At 50.0% G+C, this 15,430-nt stretch overlaps 2 protein-coding genes across 2 annotated transcripts in view; both read left to right on the top strand.

Moving 5' to 3' along the window:
• Window positions 1-1,953, top strand: part of LOC127912603 (plexin-B1-like) — an 80,775-nt gene extending 78,822 nt beyond the window's left edge. Inside the window, exon 15 of the mRNA XM_052482620.1 lies at window positions 1,867-1,953. Coding sequence (XP_052338580.1) covers window positions 1,867-1,953 — 87 coding nt within the window. The remainder of the gene's footprint in view (window positions 1-1,866) is intronic.
• Window positions 1,954-2,962: 1,009 nt separating this feature from the next.
• Window positions 2,963-15,430, top strand: part of LOC127912602 (plexin-B1-like) — a 62,448-nt gene continuing 49,980 nt past the window's right edge. Inside the window, exons 1-3 of the mRNA XM_052482619.1 lie at window positions 2,963-2,974; window positions 3,692-3,868; window positions 13,742-13,886. Coding sequence (XP_052338579.1) covers window positions 3,819-3,868; window positions 13,742-13,886 — 195 coding nt within the window. The 5' untranslated portion in view covers window positions 2,963-2,974; window positions 3,692-3,818. The remainder of the gene's footprint in view (window positions 2,975-3,691; window positions 3,869-13,741; window positions 13,887-15,430) is intronic.

The raw sequence follows: 15,430 nt of genomic DNA, 5'->3' as shown, positions 1-15,430 counted from the left end.
TTGGCGTGATCCTGGACAACACCCTGACGTTCTCAACTAACATCAAGGCGGTGTCCCGTTCCTGTAGGTTCATGCTCTACAACATCCGCAGAGTACGACCCTGCCTCACACAGGAAGCGGCGCAGGTCCTAATCCAGGCACTTGTCATCTCCCGTCTTGATTACTGCAACTCGCTGTTGGCTGGGCTCCCTGCCTGTGCCATTAAACCCCTACAACTCATCCAGAACGCTGCAGCCCGTCTGGTGTTCAACCTTCCCAAGTTCTCTCACGTCACCCCGCTCCTCCGCTCTCTCCACTGGCTTCCAGTTGAAGCTCGCATCCGCTACAAGACCATGGTGCTTGCCTACGGAGCTGTGAGGGGAACGGCACCTCAGTACCTCCAGGCTCTGATCAGGCCCTACACCCAAACAAGGGCACTGCGTTCATCCACCTCTGGCCTGCTCGCCTCCCTACCACTGAGGAAGTACAGTTCCCGCTCAGCCCAGTCAAAACTGTTCGCTGCTCTGGCCCCCCAATGGTGGAACAAACTCCCTCACGACGCCAGGACAGCGGAGTCAATCACCACCTTCCGGAGACACCTGAAACCCCACCTCTTCAAGGAATACCTAGGATAGGGTAGGTAAGGGTAAGTAACCCTTCTCACCCCCCCCAAAAAAAAGATTTAGATGCAAGTGGCTGTTCCACTGGATGTCATAAGGTGAATGCACCAATTTGTAAGTCGCTCTGGATAAGAGCGTCTGCTAAATGACTTAAATGTAAATGTTAAATGTAGATGGAAGGCCGTGTTGCCAAACTTTGAAGAATGTCTCTGGTGGTCAATTATACATTGTAGTAACGTCGTTGGGTGTCGTTGGGTGTCTGTTCGTTCCTAACCCTCATTTGCAGCAGCTGTTGCTAACTCAACGGCTAGGAGGTATCACTTCTGTAGTGAATAAGAGTTCAAAGTTCATACCATTCGCAACCAAAGCTCACGCTGATGTTGGCTTCGTTCTGTAGTTATTATCTGAACCATTCTGACATCGGACCGTCGTCCTCACATCCTCGGGAACAGGAAGTTATGTTGTCGTCAAGGGATTATATAGGAAGGGAGAGGAGGGTGTGTTTGAAAGGTTTTATAGCCCATGTCCCTTCACAGGGGCGGGCCACTGATTATGAAAACCCAAATGTCACATTTTAGAAGCTAGAGACTGGCCCATAGGGACTGGCCAATAGGGACTGGCCCATAGAGACTGGCCCATAGAGACTGGCCCATAGAGACTGGCCCATAGAGACTGGCCCATAGGGACTGGCCCATAGAGACTGGCCCATAGGGACTGGCCCATAGGGACTGGCCAATAAGGACTGGCCCATAGGGACTGGCCAATAGGGACTGGCCAATAGGGACTGGCCCATAGGGACTGGCCCATAGAGACTGGCCCATAGAGACTGGCCCACAGAGACTGGCCCATAGAGACCGGCCCATAGAGACCGGCCCATAGTTTCTACCCTCAGACCACCAGACTGCTGAATAGCCACCACTAGTCAGCTACCTGCCAGCTACCATTGTCATTATTTTATTTAACTTAGTCCTGTTGGAGCTCGGAGCCTTAGATTTTCACCCTGAAATCACACCTGGAACCCTGTACACGTGACCATTAAACACATGTGAATCTGACCCCCAGTTGACTGCTATAGTCCCTGATAAGGGCCCTGTATCAGGAGGGACCAGCCTGACAGCTATGGTTAGATACTACAGTATAACATGTCTCCCTCTGTGTAGGACCCCCAGTTGACTGCTATAGTCCCTGATAAGGGCCCTGTATCAGGAGGGACCAGCCTGACAGCTATGGTTAGATACTACAGTATAACATGTCTCCCTCTGTGTAGGACCCCCAGTTGACTGCTATAGTCCCTGATAAGGGCCCTGTATCAGGAGGGACCAGCCTGACAGTCCAGCCTGACAGCTATGGTTAGATACTACAGTATAAACATGTCTCCCTCTGTGTAGGACCCCCAGTTGACTGCTATAGTCCCTGATAAGGGCCCTGTATCAGGAGGGACCAGCCTGACAGTCCAGCCTGACAGCTATGGTTAGATACTACAGTATAAACATGTCTCCCTCTGTGTAGGACCCCCAGTTGACTGCTATAGTCCCTGATAAGGGCCCTGTATCAGGAGGGACCAGCCTGACAGCTATGGTTAGATACTACAGTATAAACATGTCTCCCTCTGTGTAGGACCCCCAGTTGACTGCTATAGTCCCTGATAAGGGCCCTGTATCAGGAGGGACCAGCCTGACAGCTATGGGACTAGATACTACAGGATAACATGACCTGACTGCATCTGTAGGACAACCCCTGTTGACTGTAAATAGTCCCTGATACAACAACCCTGTATCAGGTAAATACCAGCCTGACAGCTATGGTTAAAACACAGAGGACATCTACTATTACAACAACCCTGCTACATGTAAATACCTACTATTACAACAACCCTGTTGACTGCTATATCCCTATTACAACAACCCTGCTACATGTAAATGACAGCTATGGTTACAACAACCCTGCACATAAACATACTCTACTATTACAACCCCAGTTGACTGCTAAATAGTCCTGATTACAAGGGCCCTGTACATGTAAATACATCTACTATTACAACAACCCTCCATGGGAATACATCTACTATTACAACAACCCTGCTACATGTAAATGCATCTACTATTACAACAACCCTGCTACATGTAAATACATCTACTATTACAACAACCCTGCTACATGTAAATACATCTACTATTACAACAACCCTGCTACATGTAAATACATCTACTATTACAACAACCCTGCTACATGTAAATACATCTACTATTACAACAACCCTGCTACATGTAAATACATCTACTATTACAACAACCCTGCTACATGTAAATACATCTACTATTACAACAACCCTGCTACATGTAAATACATCTACTATTACAACAACCCTGCTACATGTAAATACATCTACTATTACAACAACTCTGCCTGCCTACCTCCCTGCCTGCCTACATCCTACTATTACCTGCAACCTGCCTGCCTGCCTGCCTGCCTGCCTGCCTACCTCCCTCCCTACAACAACCCTCCCTACCTCCCTCCCTCCCATCTACTATTACAACAACCCTGCTACATGTTGAGGAGGTGAATGGGATCTACCTGGTTACAGGACCAGCCCCAGTAACCAGACAGACACCATAATGTAAATACATCTACTCTTCCTCTCTCAACCCTCTTCCTCAGTGTTGAAATGAATCTACTCACCTGGTACAGGACCAGCCCCAGTAACCAGACAGACACCATAATGATAACGCTCTGTCTCTCTCTCCTCTTCCTCTCTCTCTCCTCTCTCTCCTCTTCCTCAGTGTTGAGGAGGTGAATGGGACTCACCTGGTATGCAGGACCAGCCCCAGTAACCAGACAGACACCATAATGATAACTCTCTCTCTCTCCTCTTCCTCAGTGTTGAGGAGGTGAATGGGACTCACCTGGTATGCAGGACCAGCCCCAGTAACCAGACAGACACCATAATGATAACTCTCTCTCTCTCCTCTTCCTCAGTGTTGAGGAGGTGAATGGGACTCACCTGGTATACAGGACCAGCCCCAGTAACCAGACAGACACCATAATGATAACTCTCTCTCTCCTCTCCTCTTCCTCTCTCTCCTCTTCCTCAGTGTTGAGGAGGTAAATGGGACTCACCTGGTATGCAGGACCAGCCCCAGTAACCAGACAGCAGAGCTGACAGTGAGGGTGTTGTTTGGGAAGGCAGAGAGGAGCGTACCTGGGCAGGTGTTTCACTACATGGAGGACCCTGTCATCACCGCAGCATCGCCTGCTGAGAGCTTCTACGAGTGAGGAACACTTATTGGAGAACAGAATGTGTCCCAAATGGCCCCCTATTCATTACATTTAAGTCATTTAGCAGACGCTCTTATCCAGAGCGACTTATTCCCCATATAGTGTACCCTATTCTCTATATAGTGTACCCTATTCTCTATATAGTGTTCCCTATTCCCTATATAGTGTTCCCTATCCCCTATATAGTGTTCCCTATTCCCTATATAGTGTACCCTATTCTCTATATAGTGTTCCCTATTCCCTATATAGTGTTCCCTATTCCCTATATAGTGTCCCCTATATAGTGTCCCCTATATAGTGTTCCCTATATAGTGTTCCCTATATAGTGTTTCCTATCCCCTATATAGTGTCCCCTACATAGTGTCCCCTATATAGTGTTCCCTATTCCCCATATAGTGTTCCCTATTCCCCATATAGTGTTCCCTATTCCCCATATAGTGTTCCCTATTCCCCATATAGTGTTCCCTCTCCCTTATATAGTGTTTCCTATCCCCTATATAGTGTTCCCTATTCCCTATATAGTGTTCCCTATTCTCTATATAGTGTTCCCTATTCCCCATATAGTGTTCCCTATTCTCTATATAGTGTTCCCTATTCCCCATATAGTGTTCCTTATTCCCTATATAGTGTTCCCTATTCCCTATATAGTGTTCCCTATTCTCTATATAGTGTTCCCTATTCCCCATATAGTGTTCCCTATTCCCCATATAGTGTTCCCTATTCCCTATATAGTGTTCCCTATCCCCTATATAGTGTTCCCTATTCCCCATATAGTGTTCCCTATTCCCTATATAGTGTTCCCTATATAGTGTTCCCTATTCTCTATATAGTGTTCCCTATTCCCCATATAGTGTTCCCTATTCCCTATATAGTGTTCCCTATTCTCTATATAGTGTTCCCTCTCCCTTATATAGTGTTTCCTATCCCCTACATAGTGTTCCCTCTCCCTTATATAGTGTTTCCTATCCCCTATATAGTGTTCCCTATTCCCTATATAGTGTACCCTATTCTCTATATAGTGTTCCCTATTCCCCATATAGTGTTCCCTATTCCCTATATAGTGTTCCCTATTCCCTATATAGTGTTCCCTATTCCCTATATAGTGTTCCCTATTCCCTATATAGTGTTCCCTATTCCCCATATAGTGTTCCCTATTCCCTATATAGTGTTCCCTATCCCCTATATAGTGTTCCCTATTCCCCATATAGTGTTCCCTCTCCCCTATATAGTGTTCCCTATATAGTGTTCCCTATTCCCTATATAGTGTTCCCTATCCCCTATATAGTGTACTCTATTCTCTATATAGTGTTCCCTATTCCCCATATAGTGTTTCCTATTCTCTATATAGTGTTCCCTATTCCCTATATAGTGCTTCCTATTCTCTATATAGTGTTCCCTATTCCCCATATAGTGTTCCCTATTCCCCATATAGTGTTCCCTATTCCCTATATAGTGTTCCCTATTCCCCATATAGTGTCCCCTATTCCCTATATAGTGTTCCCTATTCCCTATATAGTGTACTCTATTCTCTATATAGTGTTCCCTATTCCCCATATAGTGTTCCCTATTCCCCATATAGTGTTCCCTATTCCCCATATAGTGTTCCCTATTCCCCATATAGTGTTCCCTATTCCCCATATAGTGTTCCCTATTCCCCATATAGTGTTCCCTATTCCCCATATAGTGTTCCCTATTCCCCATATAGTGTTCCCTATTCCCCATATAGTGTTCCCTATTCCCTATATAGTGTTCCCTATTCCCCATATAGTGTTCCCTATTCCCCATATAGTGTTCCCTATTCCCCATATAGTGTTCCCTATTCCCCATATAGTGTTCCCTATTCCCCATATAGTGTTCCCTATTCCCCATATAGTGTTTCCTATTCCCTATATAGTGTTTCCTATTCCCCATATAGTGTTCCCTATTCCCCATATAGTGTTCCCTATTCCCCATATAGTGTTCCCTATTCCCCATATAGTGTTTCCTATTCCCTATATAGTGTTCCCTATTCCCCATGTAGTGTTCCCTATTCCCCATATAGTGTTCCCTATTCCCCATATAGTGTTCCCTATTCCCCATTCCCCATATAGTGTTCCCTATTCCCCATAGAGTGCTCTATCAACGCTGGTCAAAAGTAGTGCACTAGATAGGGAATAGGGTAGTAGATGGGGAATAGGGCAATAGATGGGGAATGGGGCAGTAGATGGGGAATAGGGCAATAGATGGGGAATAGGGCAGTAGATGGGGAATAGGGCAGTAGATGGGGAATAGGGCAGTAGATGGGGAATAGGGCAGTAGATGGGGAATAGGGCAGTAGATGGGGAATAGGGCAGTAGATGGGGAATAGGGCAGTAGATGGGGAATAGGGCAGTAGATGGGGAATAGGGCAGTAGATGGGGAATAGGGTAGTAGATGGGGAATAGGGCAGTAGATGGGGAATAGGGCAGTAGATGGGGAATAGGGCAGTAGATGGGGAATAGGGCAGTAGATGGGGAATAGGGCAGTAGATGGGGCAGTAGATGGGGAATATGGTAGTAGATGGGGAATAGGGTAGTAGATGGGGCAGTAGATGGGGAATAGGGCTGTGGATGGGGAATCGGGCTATAGAGGGGGAATAGGGAAGTAGATGGGGCAGTAGATGGGGAATAGGGCAGTCGATGGGGAATAGGGCTGTGGATGGGGAATAGGGCAGTAGATGGGGAATAGGGAAGTAGATGGGGAATAGGGCAGTCGATGCTGAATAGGGCAGTATGTGGGGAATATGGCATTTGATGGGGCAGTAGATGGGTAATGGGGCACTAGATGGCTAATGGGGCAGTAGATGGGGAATAGGGCAATATATGGGGCAGTAGATTGGGAATGGGGCAATAGATGGGCAATAAATGGGGCAGTAGATGGGGAATAGGGCTGTAGCTTGGGCAGTTCATGGGGAGTAGAGCAGTAGATATGGCAGTAGATGGGGAATAGGGCAGTAGGTGTGAAATGGGGCAGTAGATTGGCAGTAGATGGGCAATGGGGCAGTAGATGGGCAATGGGGCAGTAGATGGGGCAGTCGATGGGGAATAGGGCAGTAGATGGGGAATAGGGCATTTGATGGGGCAGTAGATGGGTAATGGGGCAGTAGATAGGGAATAGGGCAGTGGATGGGCAATGGGGCAGTAGATGGGCAATGGGGCAGTAGATGGGCAATGGGGCAGTAGATGGGGCAGTAGATGGGGAATAGGGCATTTGATGGGGCAGTAGATGGGTAATGGGGCAGTAGATGGAGAATAGGGCACTAAATGGGGCACTCGATGGGGAATAGGGCAGTATATGGGGCAGTAGATTGGGAATGGGGCAATAGATGGGGCAGTTGATGGGGAGTAGGGCAGTAGATAGGGAATAGGGCAGTGGATGGGGAATAGGGCAGTAGATAGGGAATAGGGCAGTGGATGGGGAATAGGGCAGTAGATAGGGAATAGGGCAGTGGATGGGGAATAGGGCAGTAGATGGGGAATAGGGCAGTGGATGGGGAATAGGGCAGTAGATAGGGAATAGGGCAGTAGATGGGGAATAGGGCAGTGGATGGGGAATAGGGTAGTAGATAGGGAATAGGGCAGTGGACGGGGAACAGGGCAGTAGATAGGGAATAGGGCATTGGATGGGGAATAGGGCAGTGGATGGGGAATAGGGCAGTAGGTAGGGAATAGGGCAGTGGATGGGGAATAGGGCAGTAGATAGGGAATAGGGCAGTGGATGGGGAATAGGGCAGTAGATAGGGAATAGGGCAGTAGATGGGGAATAGGGCAGTGGATGGGGAATAGGGTAGTAGATAGGGAATAGGGCAGTGGATGGGGAATAGGGCAGTAGATAGGGAATAGGGCAGTGGATGGGGAATAGTGTAGTAGATAGGGAATAGGGCAGTGGATGGGGAATAGGGCAGTAGATAGGGAATAGGGCAGTGGATGGGGAATAGGGCAGTAGATAGGGAATATGGCAGTGGATGGGGAATAGGGCAGTAGATAGGGAATAGGGCAGTGGATGGGCAATGGGGCAGTGGATGGGGAATGGGGCAGTGGATGGGGAATAGGGCAGTAGATAGGGAATAGGGCAGTGGATGGGGAATAGGGCAGTAGATAGGGAATAGGGCAGTAGATGGGGAATATGGCAGTAGATAGGGAATAGGGCAGTAGATGGGGAATATGGCAGTAGATGGGGAATATGGCAGTGGATGGGCAATGGGGCAGTGGGTGGGGAGTAGGGCAGTGGGTGGGGAGTAGGGCAGTGGATGGGGAATAGGGCAGTAGATGGGGAATAGGGCAGTAGATGGGGAGTAGGGCTGTGGGTGGGGAGTAGGGCAGTGGGTGGGGAGTAGGGCAGTGGGTGGGGAGTAGGGCAGTGGGTGGGGAGTAGGGCAGTGGGTGGGGAATAGGGCAGTGGATGGGGAATAGGGCAGTAGATGGGGAAGAGGGTGGGAGATAGGGCAGTAGATGGGGAATAGGGCAGTAGATGGGGAATAGGGCAGTAGATGGAGAATAGGGCCGTGGATATTTCAGTAGATGGGGAATAGGGCAGTAGATGGGGAACAGGGCAGTAGATGGGGAATAGGGCAGTGGGTGGGGAGTAGGGCAGTAGACGGGGAATAGGGCAGTGGATGGGGAATAGGGCAGTAGACGGGGAATAGGGAAGTAGATGGGGAGTAGGGCAGTAGACGGGGAATAGGGCAGTGGATGGGGAATAGGGCAGTGGATGGGGAATAGGGCAGTGGATGGGGAATAGGGCAGTGGATGGGGAATAGGGAAGTAGATGGGGCAGTAGACGGGGAATAGGGCAGTGGATGGGGAATAGGGCAGTAGATGGGGAGTAGGGCAGTGGGTGGGGAGTAGGGCAGTGGGTGGGGAATAGGGCAGTAGATAGGGAATAGGGCAGTGGACGGGGAACAGGGCAGTAGATAGGGAATAGGGCATTGGATGGGGAATAGGGCAGTGGATGGGGAATAGGGCAGTAGGTAGGGAATAGGGCAGTGGATGGGGAATAGGGCAGTAGATAGGGAATAGGGCAGTGGATGGGGAATAGGGCAGTAGATAGGGAATAGGGCAGTAGATGGGGAATAGGGCAGTGGATGGGGAATAGGGTAGTAGATAGGGAATAGGGCAGTGGATGGGGAATAGGGCAGTAGACGGGGAATAGGGAAGTAGATGGGGAGTAGGGCAGTAGACGGGGAATAGGGCAGTGGATGGGGAATAGGGCAGTGGATGGGGAATAGGGCAGTGGATGGGGAATAGGGCAGTGGATGGGGAATAGGGAAGTAGATGGGGCAGTGGACGGGGAATAGGGCAGTGGATGGGGAATAGGGCAGTAGATGGGGAGTAGGGCAGTGGGTGGGGAGTAGGGCAGTGGGTGGGGAATAGGGCAGTAGATGGGGAATAGGGCAGTGGATGGGGAATAGTGTAGTAGATAGGGAATAGGGCAGTGGATGGGGAATAGGGCAGTAGATAGGGAATAGGGCAGTGGATGGGGAATAGGGCAGTAGATGGGGAATAGGGCAGTAGATGGGGAATATGGCAGTGGATGGGGAATAGGGCAGTAGATAGGGAATAGGGCAGTGGATGGGCAATGGAGCAGTGGATGGGGAATGGGGCAGTGGATGGGGAATAGGGCAGTAGATAGGGAATAGGGCAGTGGATGGGGAATAGGGCAGTAGATAGGGAATAGGGCAGTAGATGGGGAATATGGCAGTAGATAGGGAATAGGGCAGTAGATGGGGAATATGGCAGTAGATGGGGAATATGGCAGTGGATGGGCAATGGGGCAGTGGGAGGGGAGTAGGGCAGTGGGTGGGGAGTAGGGCAGTGGATGGGGAATAGGGCAGTAGATGGGGAATAGGGCAGTAGATGGGGAGTAGGGCTGTGGGTGGGGAGTAGGGCAGTGGGTGGGGAGTAGGGCAGTGGGTGGGGAGTAGGGCAGTGGGTGGGGAATAGGGCAGTGGATGGGGAATAGGGCAGTAGATGGGGAATAGGGCAGTAGATATTGCAGTAGATGGGGAATAGGGCAGTAGATGGGGAATAGGGCAGTAGATGGAGAATAGGGCCGTGGATATTTCAGTAGATGGGGAATAGGGCAGTAGATGGGGAACAGGGCAGTAGATGGGGAATAGGGCAGTGGGTGGGGAGTAGGGCAGTAGACGGGGAATAGGGCAGTGGATGGGGAATAGGGCAGTAGACGGGGAATAGGGAAGTAGATGGGGAGTAGGGCAGTAGACGGGGAATAGGGCAGTGGATGGGGAATAGGGCAGTGGATGGGGAATAGGGCAGTGGATGGGGAATAGGGCAGTGGATGGGGAATAGGGAAGTAGATGGGGCAGTAGACGGGGAATAGGGCAGTGGATGGGGAATAGGGCAGTAGATGGGGAGTAGGGCAGTGGGTGGGGAGTAGGGCAGTGGGTGGGGAATAGGGTAGTAGATGGGGAATAGGGCAGTCGATATTGCAGTAGATGGGGAATAGGGCAGTAGATGAAGAATAGGGCAGTGGATGGGGAATAGGGCAGTAGATGAAGAATAGGGCAGTGGATGGGGAATAGGGCAGTAGATGAAGAATAGGGCAGTGGATGGGGAATAGGGCAGTGGATGGGGAATAGGGCAGTGGATGGGGAATAGGGAAGTAGATGGGGCAGTAGACGGGGAATAGGGCAGTGGATGGGGAATAGGGCAGTAGATGGGGAGTAGGGCAGTGGGTGGGGAGTAGGGCAGTGGGTGGGGAATAGGGTAGTAGATGGGGAATAGGGCAGTCGATATTGCAGTAGATGGGGAATAGGGCAGTAGATGAAGAATAGGGCAGTGGATGGGGAATAGGGCAGTAGATGAAGAATAGGGCAGTGGATGGGGAATAGGGCAGTAGATGGGGAATAGGGCAGTAGATGGGGAATAGGGCAGTAGATGGGGAACAGGGCAGTAGATGGGGAATAGGGCAGTAGATTGGGAACAGGGCAGTAGATGGGGAATAGGGCTGTGGATGGGGAATAGGGCAGCAGATGGGGAATAGGGCAGTAGATGGGGAATAGGGCAGTAGATGGGGAACAGGGCAGTAGATGGGGAATAGGGCAGTAGATTGGGAATAGGGCAGTAGATTGGGAATAGGGCAGTGGATATTGCAGTAGATGGGGAATAGGGCAGTAGATTGGGAATAGGGCAGTGGATATTGCAGTAGATGGGGAATAGGGCAGTAGATGGGGAACAGGGCAGTAGATGGGGAATAGGGCAGTAGATGGGGAACAGGGCAGTAGATAGGGAACAGGGCTGTGGATGGGGAATAGGGCAGTGGATGGGGAATAGGGCAGTGGATGGGGAATAGGGTAGTAGATGGGGAATAGGGCAGTAGATGGGGAACAGGGCTGTGGATGGGGAACAGGGCTGTGGATGGGGAATAGGGCAGTGGATGGGGAATAGGGAAGTAGATAGGGAATAGGGTAGTAGATGGGGAATAGGGCAGTAGATGGGGAATAGGGCAGTGGATGGGGAATAGTGTAGTAGATAGGGAATAGGGCAGTGGATGGGGAATAGGGCAGTAGATAGGGAATAGGGCAGTGGATGGGGAATAGGGCAGTAGATAGGGAATAGGGCTGTAGATGGGGAATATGGCAGTGGATGGGGAATAGGGCAGTAGATAGGGAATAGGGCAGTGGATGGGCAATGGGGCAGTGGATGGGGAATGGGGCAGTGGATGGGGAATAGGGCAGTAGATAGGGAATAGGGCAGTGGATGGGGAATAGGGCAGTAGATGGGGAATAGGGCAGTAGATGGGGAATATGGCAGTAGATAGGGAATAGGGCAGTAGATGGGGAATATGGCAGTGGATGGGCAATGGGGCAGTGGATGGGGAGTAGGGCAGTGGGTGGGGAGTAGGGCAGTGGATGGGGAATAGGGCAGTAGATGGGGAATAGGGCAGTAGATGGGGAGTAGGGCTGTGGGTGGGGAGTAGGGCAGTGGGTGGGGAGTAGGGCAGTGGGTGGGGAGTAGGGCAGTGGATGGGGAATAGGGCAGTGGATGGGGAATAGGGCAGTAGACGGGGAATAGGGAAGTAGATGGGGAGTAGGGCAGTAGACGGGGAATAGGGCAGTGGATGGGGAATAGGGCAGTGGATGGGGAATAGGGCAGTGGATGGGGAATAGGGCAGTGGATGGGGAATAGGGAAGTAGATGGGGCAGTAGACGGGGAATAGGGCAGTGGATGGGGAATAGGGCAGTAGATGGGGAGTAGGGCAGTGGGTGGGGAGTAGGGCAGTGGGTGGGGATTAGGGTAGTAGATGGGGAATAGGGCAGTCGATATTGCAGTAGATAGGGAATAGGGCAGTAGATGAAGAATAGGGCAGTGGATGGGGAATAGGGCAGTAGATGAAGAATAGGGCAGTGGATGGGGAATAGGGCAGTGGATGGGGAATAGGGCAGTGGATGGGGAATAGGGAAGTAGATGGGGCAGTAGACGGGGAATAGGGCAGTGGATGGGGAATAGGGCAGTAGATGGGGAGTAGGGCAGTGGGTGGGGAGTAGGGCAGTGGGTGGGGAATAGGGTAGTAGATGGGGAATAGGGCAGTCGATATTGCAGTAGATGGGGAATAGGGCAGTAGATGAAGAATAGGGCAGTGGATGGGGAATAGGGCAGTAGATGAAGAATAGGGCAGTGGATGGGGAATAGGGCAGTAGATGGGGAATAGCGCAGTAGATGGGGAATAGGGCAGTAGATGGGGAACAGGGCAGTAGATGGGGAATAGGGCAGTAGATTGGGAACAGGGCAGTAGATGGGGAATAGGGCTGTGGATGGGGAATAGGGCAGCAGATGGGGAATAGGGCAGTAGACGGGGAATAGGGAAGTAGATGGGGAGTAGGGCAGTGGGTGGGGAGTAGGGCAGTGGGTGGGGAATAGGGTAGTAGATGGGGAATAGGGCAGTCGATATTGCAGTAGATGGGGAATAGGGCAGTAGATGAAGAATAGGGCAGTGGATGGGGAATAGGGCAGTAGATGAAGAATAGGGCAGTGGATGGGGAATAGGGCAGTAGATGGGGAATAGGGCAGTAGATGGGGAATAGGGCAGTAGATGGGGAACAGGGCAGTAGATGGGGAATAGGGCAGTAGATTGGGAACAGGGCAGTAGATGGGGAATATGGCTGTGGATGGGGAATAGGGCAGCAGATGGGGAATAGGGCAGTAGACGGGGAATAGGGAAGTAGATGGGGAGTAGGGCAGTAGACGGGGAATAGGGCAGTGGATGGGGAATAGGGCAGTGGATGGGGAATAGGGCAGTGGATGGGGAATAGGGCAGTAGATAGGGAATAGGGCAGTGGATATTGCAGTAGATGGGGAACAGGGCAGTAGATGGGGAATAGGGCAGTAGATGGGGAACAGGGCAGTAGATGGGGAACAGGGCTGTGGATGGGGAATAGGGCAGTGGATGGGGATTAGGGCAGTGGATGGGGAATAGGGTAGTAGATGGGGAATAGGGCAGTAGATGGGGAACAGGGCTGTGGATGGGGAATAGGGCAGTGGATGGGGAATAGGGCAGTGGATGGGGAATAGGGAAGTAGATAGGGAATAGGGTAGTAGATGGGGAATAGGGCAGTAGATGGGGAATAGGGCAGTAGATGGGGAATAGGGTAGTAGATGGGGAATAGGGTAGTAGATGGGGAATAGGGCAGTAGATGGGGAACAGGGCAGGTGGGCCTGTCGGTCGGTCTCGACCAGGTGGGCCTGTCGGTCGGTCTCGACCAGGTGGGCCTGTCGGTCGGTCTCGACCAGGTGGGCCTGTCGGTCGGTCTCGACCAGGTGGGCCTGTCGGTCTGTGAATAATATAAACCAGATAGTGTGATATATCTTAATAAATGAATGTTTTTCCAGGGGTGGGCGTAGTATAAAGGTGAGTGGGCGTAGCCTGTACGTGGTCCAGCAGCCAATGCTGACTGTGTGGGTGGAGCCTAAAGAGAACACGCTGGTGAGGAGGAGGAGGAACAACCAACTGGTCTTCAACAGCACCGTTTCAAAGGTAAAGCCCGGATTGATACTGCCTTTACACAGGCAGCCCAATTCTGATACTTTTCACCAATTTGGAACAATCAGATCAGCTCTTTTGGACAAAACATCTGAATTGGTCTGTCTGTGTAAACGCAGCCATTTTATTGTCATATATTTTATGTATCAGTAAGCCTTTATGTTGATGGAATTTATATGAATGACTAGAATATTCCACCCTGAAGCCATATAATCGTATGAAATTTATTAGAATTATGTATAACCATAGTCTGTACAATATGTCTATAATAGCATCTTAAAAACAGACTGTCTGTCCAAGATTTGGTGCCGACCTTGGCTGGGGTCACTGAGAGTACGTCCCAGGGTCTCGGTCTCCCTATCTTGATGGGGAGGGGGAGTAAGTCTCACGGATTCCCCTAATCTTTGTCGGCTGGGTAGCAGGACATTGTGTGCTTATGTTAGTGTGAATATGTGTGCGTGAGAAGCCAGTATAAAATGAATTGCTTTGTTCACAGACCAGAACGTTCCCCGGGAATAAACCTTATTGACTATTTTAGCTGGGCCTCCGTCTGTTTAATTTCAATCAGTATCTTACGAATCCTGATTTTGCAGACTTGAGTAGTTTAATTGAATTGGTTAATGAACATTGAGAACATAATTGTTGTCACACTTTACCTGCCAGCCTGAACAAGAGGACCACATGTGTTGTTCTCCTTCTGTTGTGTTGTCCTGGATGGTTTTAAATGCAGTGGATCCACGGGGTTGAATGGGGTTTTAAATGCAGTGGATCCACGGGGTTGAATGGGGTTTTAAATGCAGTGTATCCATGGGGTTGAATGGGGTTTTAAATGCAGTGTATCCATTGGGTTGAATGGGGTTTTAAATGCAGTGGATCCATGGGGTTGAATGGGGTTTTAAATGCAGTGGATCCATGGGGTTGAATGGGGTTTTAAATGCAGTGTATCCATGGGGTTGAATGGGGTTTTAAATGCAGTGTATCCATTGGGTTGAATGGGGTTTTAAATGCAGTGTATCCACAGGGTTGAATGGGGTTTTAAATGCAGTGGATCCACAGGGTTGAATGGGGTTTTAAATGCAGTGTATCCACAGGGTTGAATGGGGTTTTAAATGCAGTGGATCCACAGGGTTGAATGGGGTTTTAAATGCAGTGTATCCACAGGGTTGAAAGGGGTTTTAAATGCAGTGGATCCATGGGGTTGAATGGGGTTTTAAATGCAGTGGATCCACATGGTTGAATGGGGTTTTAAATGCAGTGTATCCACGGGGTTGAATGGGGTTTTAAATGCAGTGGATCCATGGGGTTGAATGGGGTTTTAAATGCAGTGTATCCACAGGGTTGAATGGGGTTTTAAATGCAGTGTATCCACAGGGTTGAATGGGGTTTTAAATGCAGTGTATCCACATGGTTGAATGGGGTTTTAAATGCAGTGTATCCACAGGGTTGAACGGGGTTTTAAATGCAGTGTATCCACAGGGTTGAACGGGGTTTTAAATGCAGTGTATCCACAGGGTTGAATGGGGTTTTAAATGCAGTGT

Source organism: Oncorhynchus keta, chromosome 27 (genome assembly GCF_023373465.1).
Source record: "Oncorhynchus keta strain PuntledgeMale-10-30-2019 chromosome 27, Oket_V2, whole genome shotgun sequence".
Lineage (NCBI taxonomy): Eukaryota > Metazoa > Chordata > Actinopteri > Salmoniformes > Salmonidae > Oncorhynchus > Oncorhynchus keta.
The sequence above is the reverse complement of the archived record's forward strand: the minus strand, read 5'-3'. Positions and strand labels throughout refer to the sequence as shown.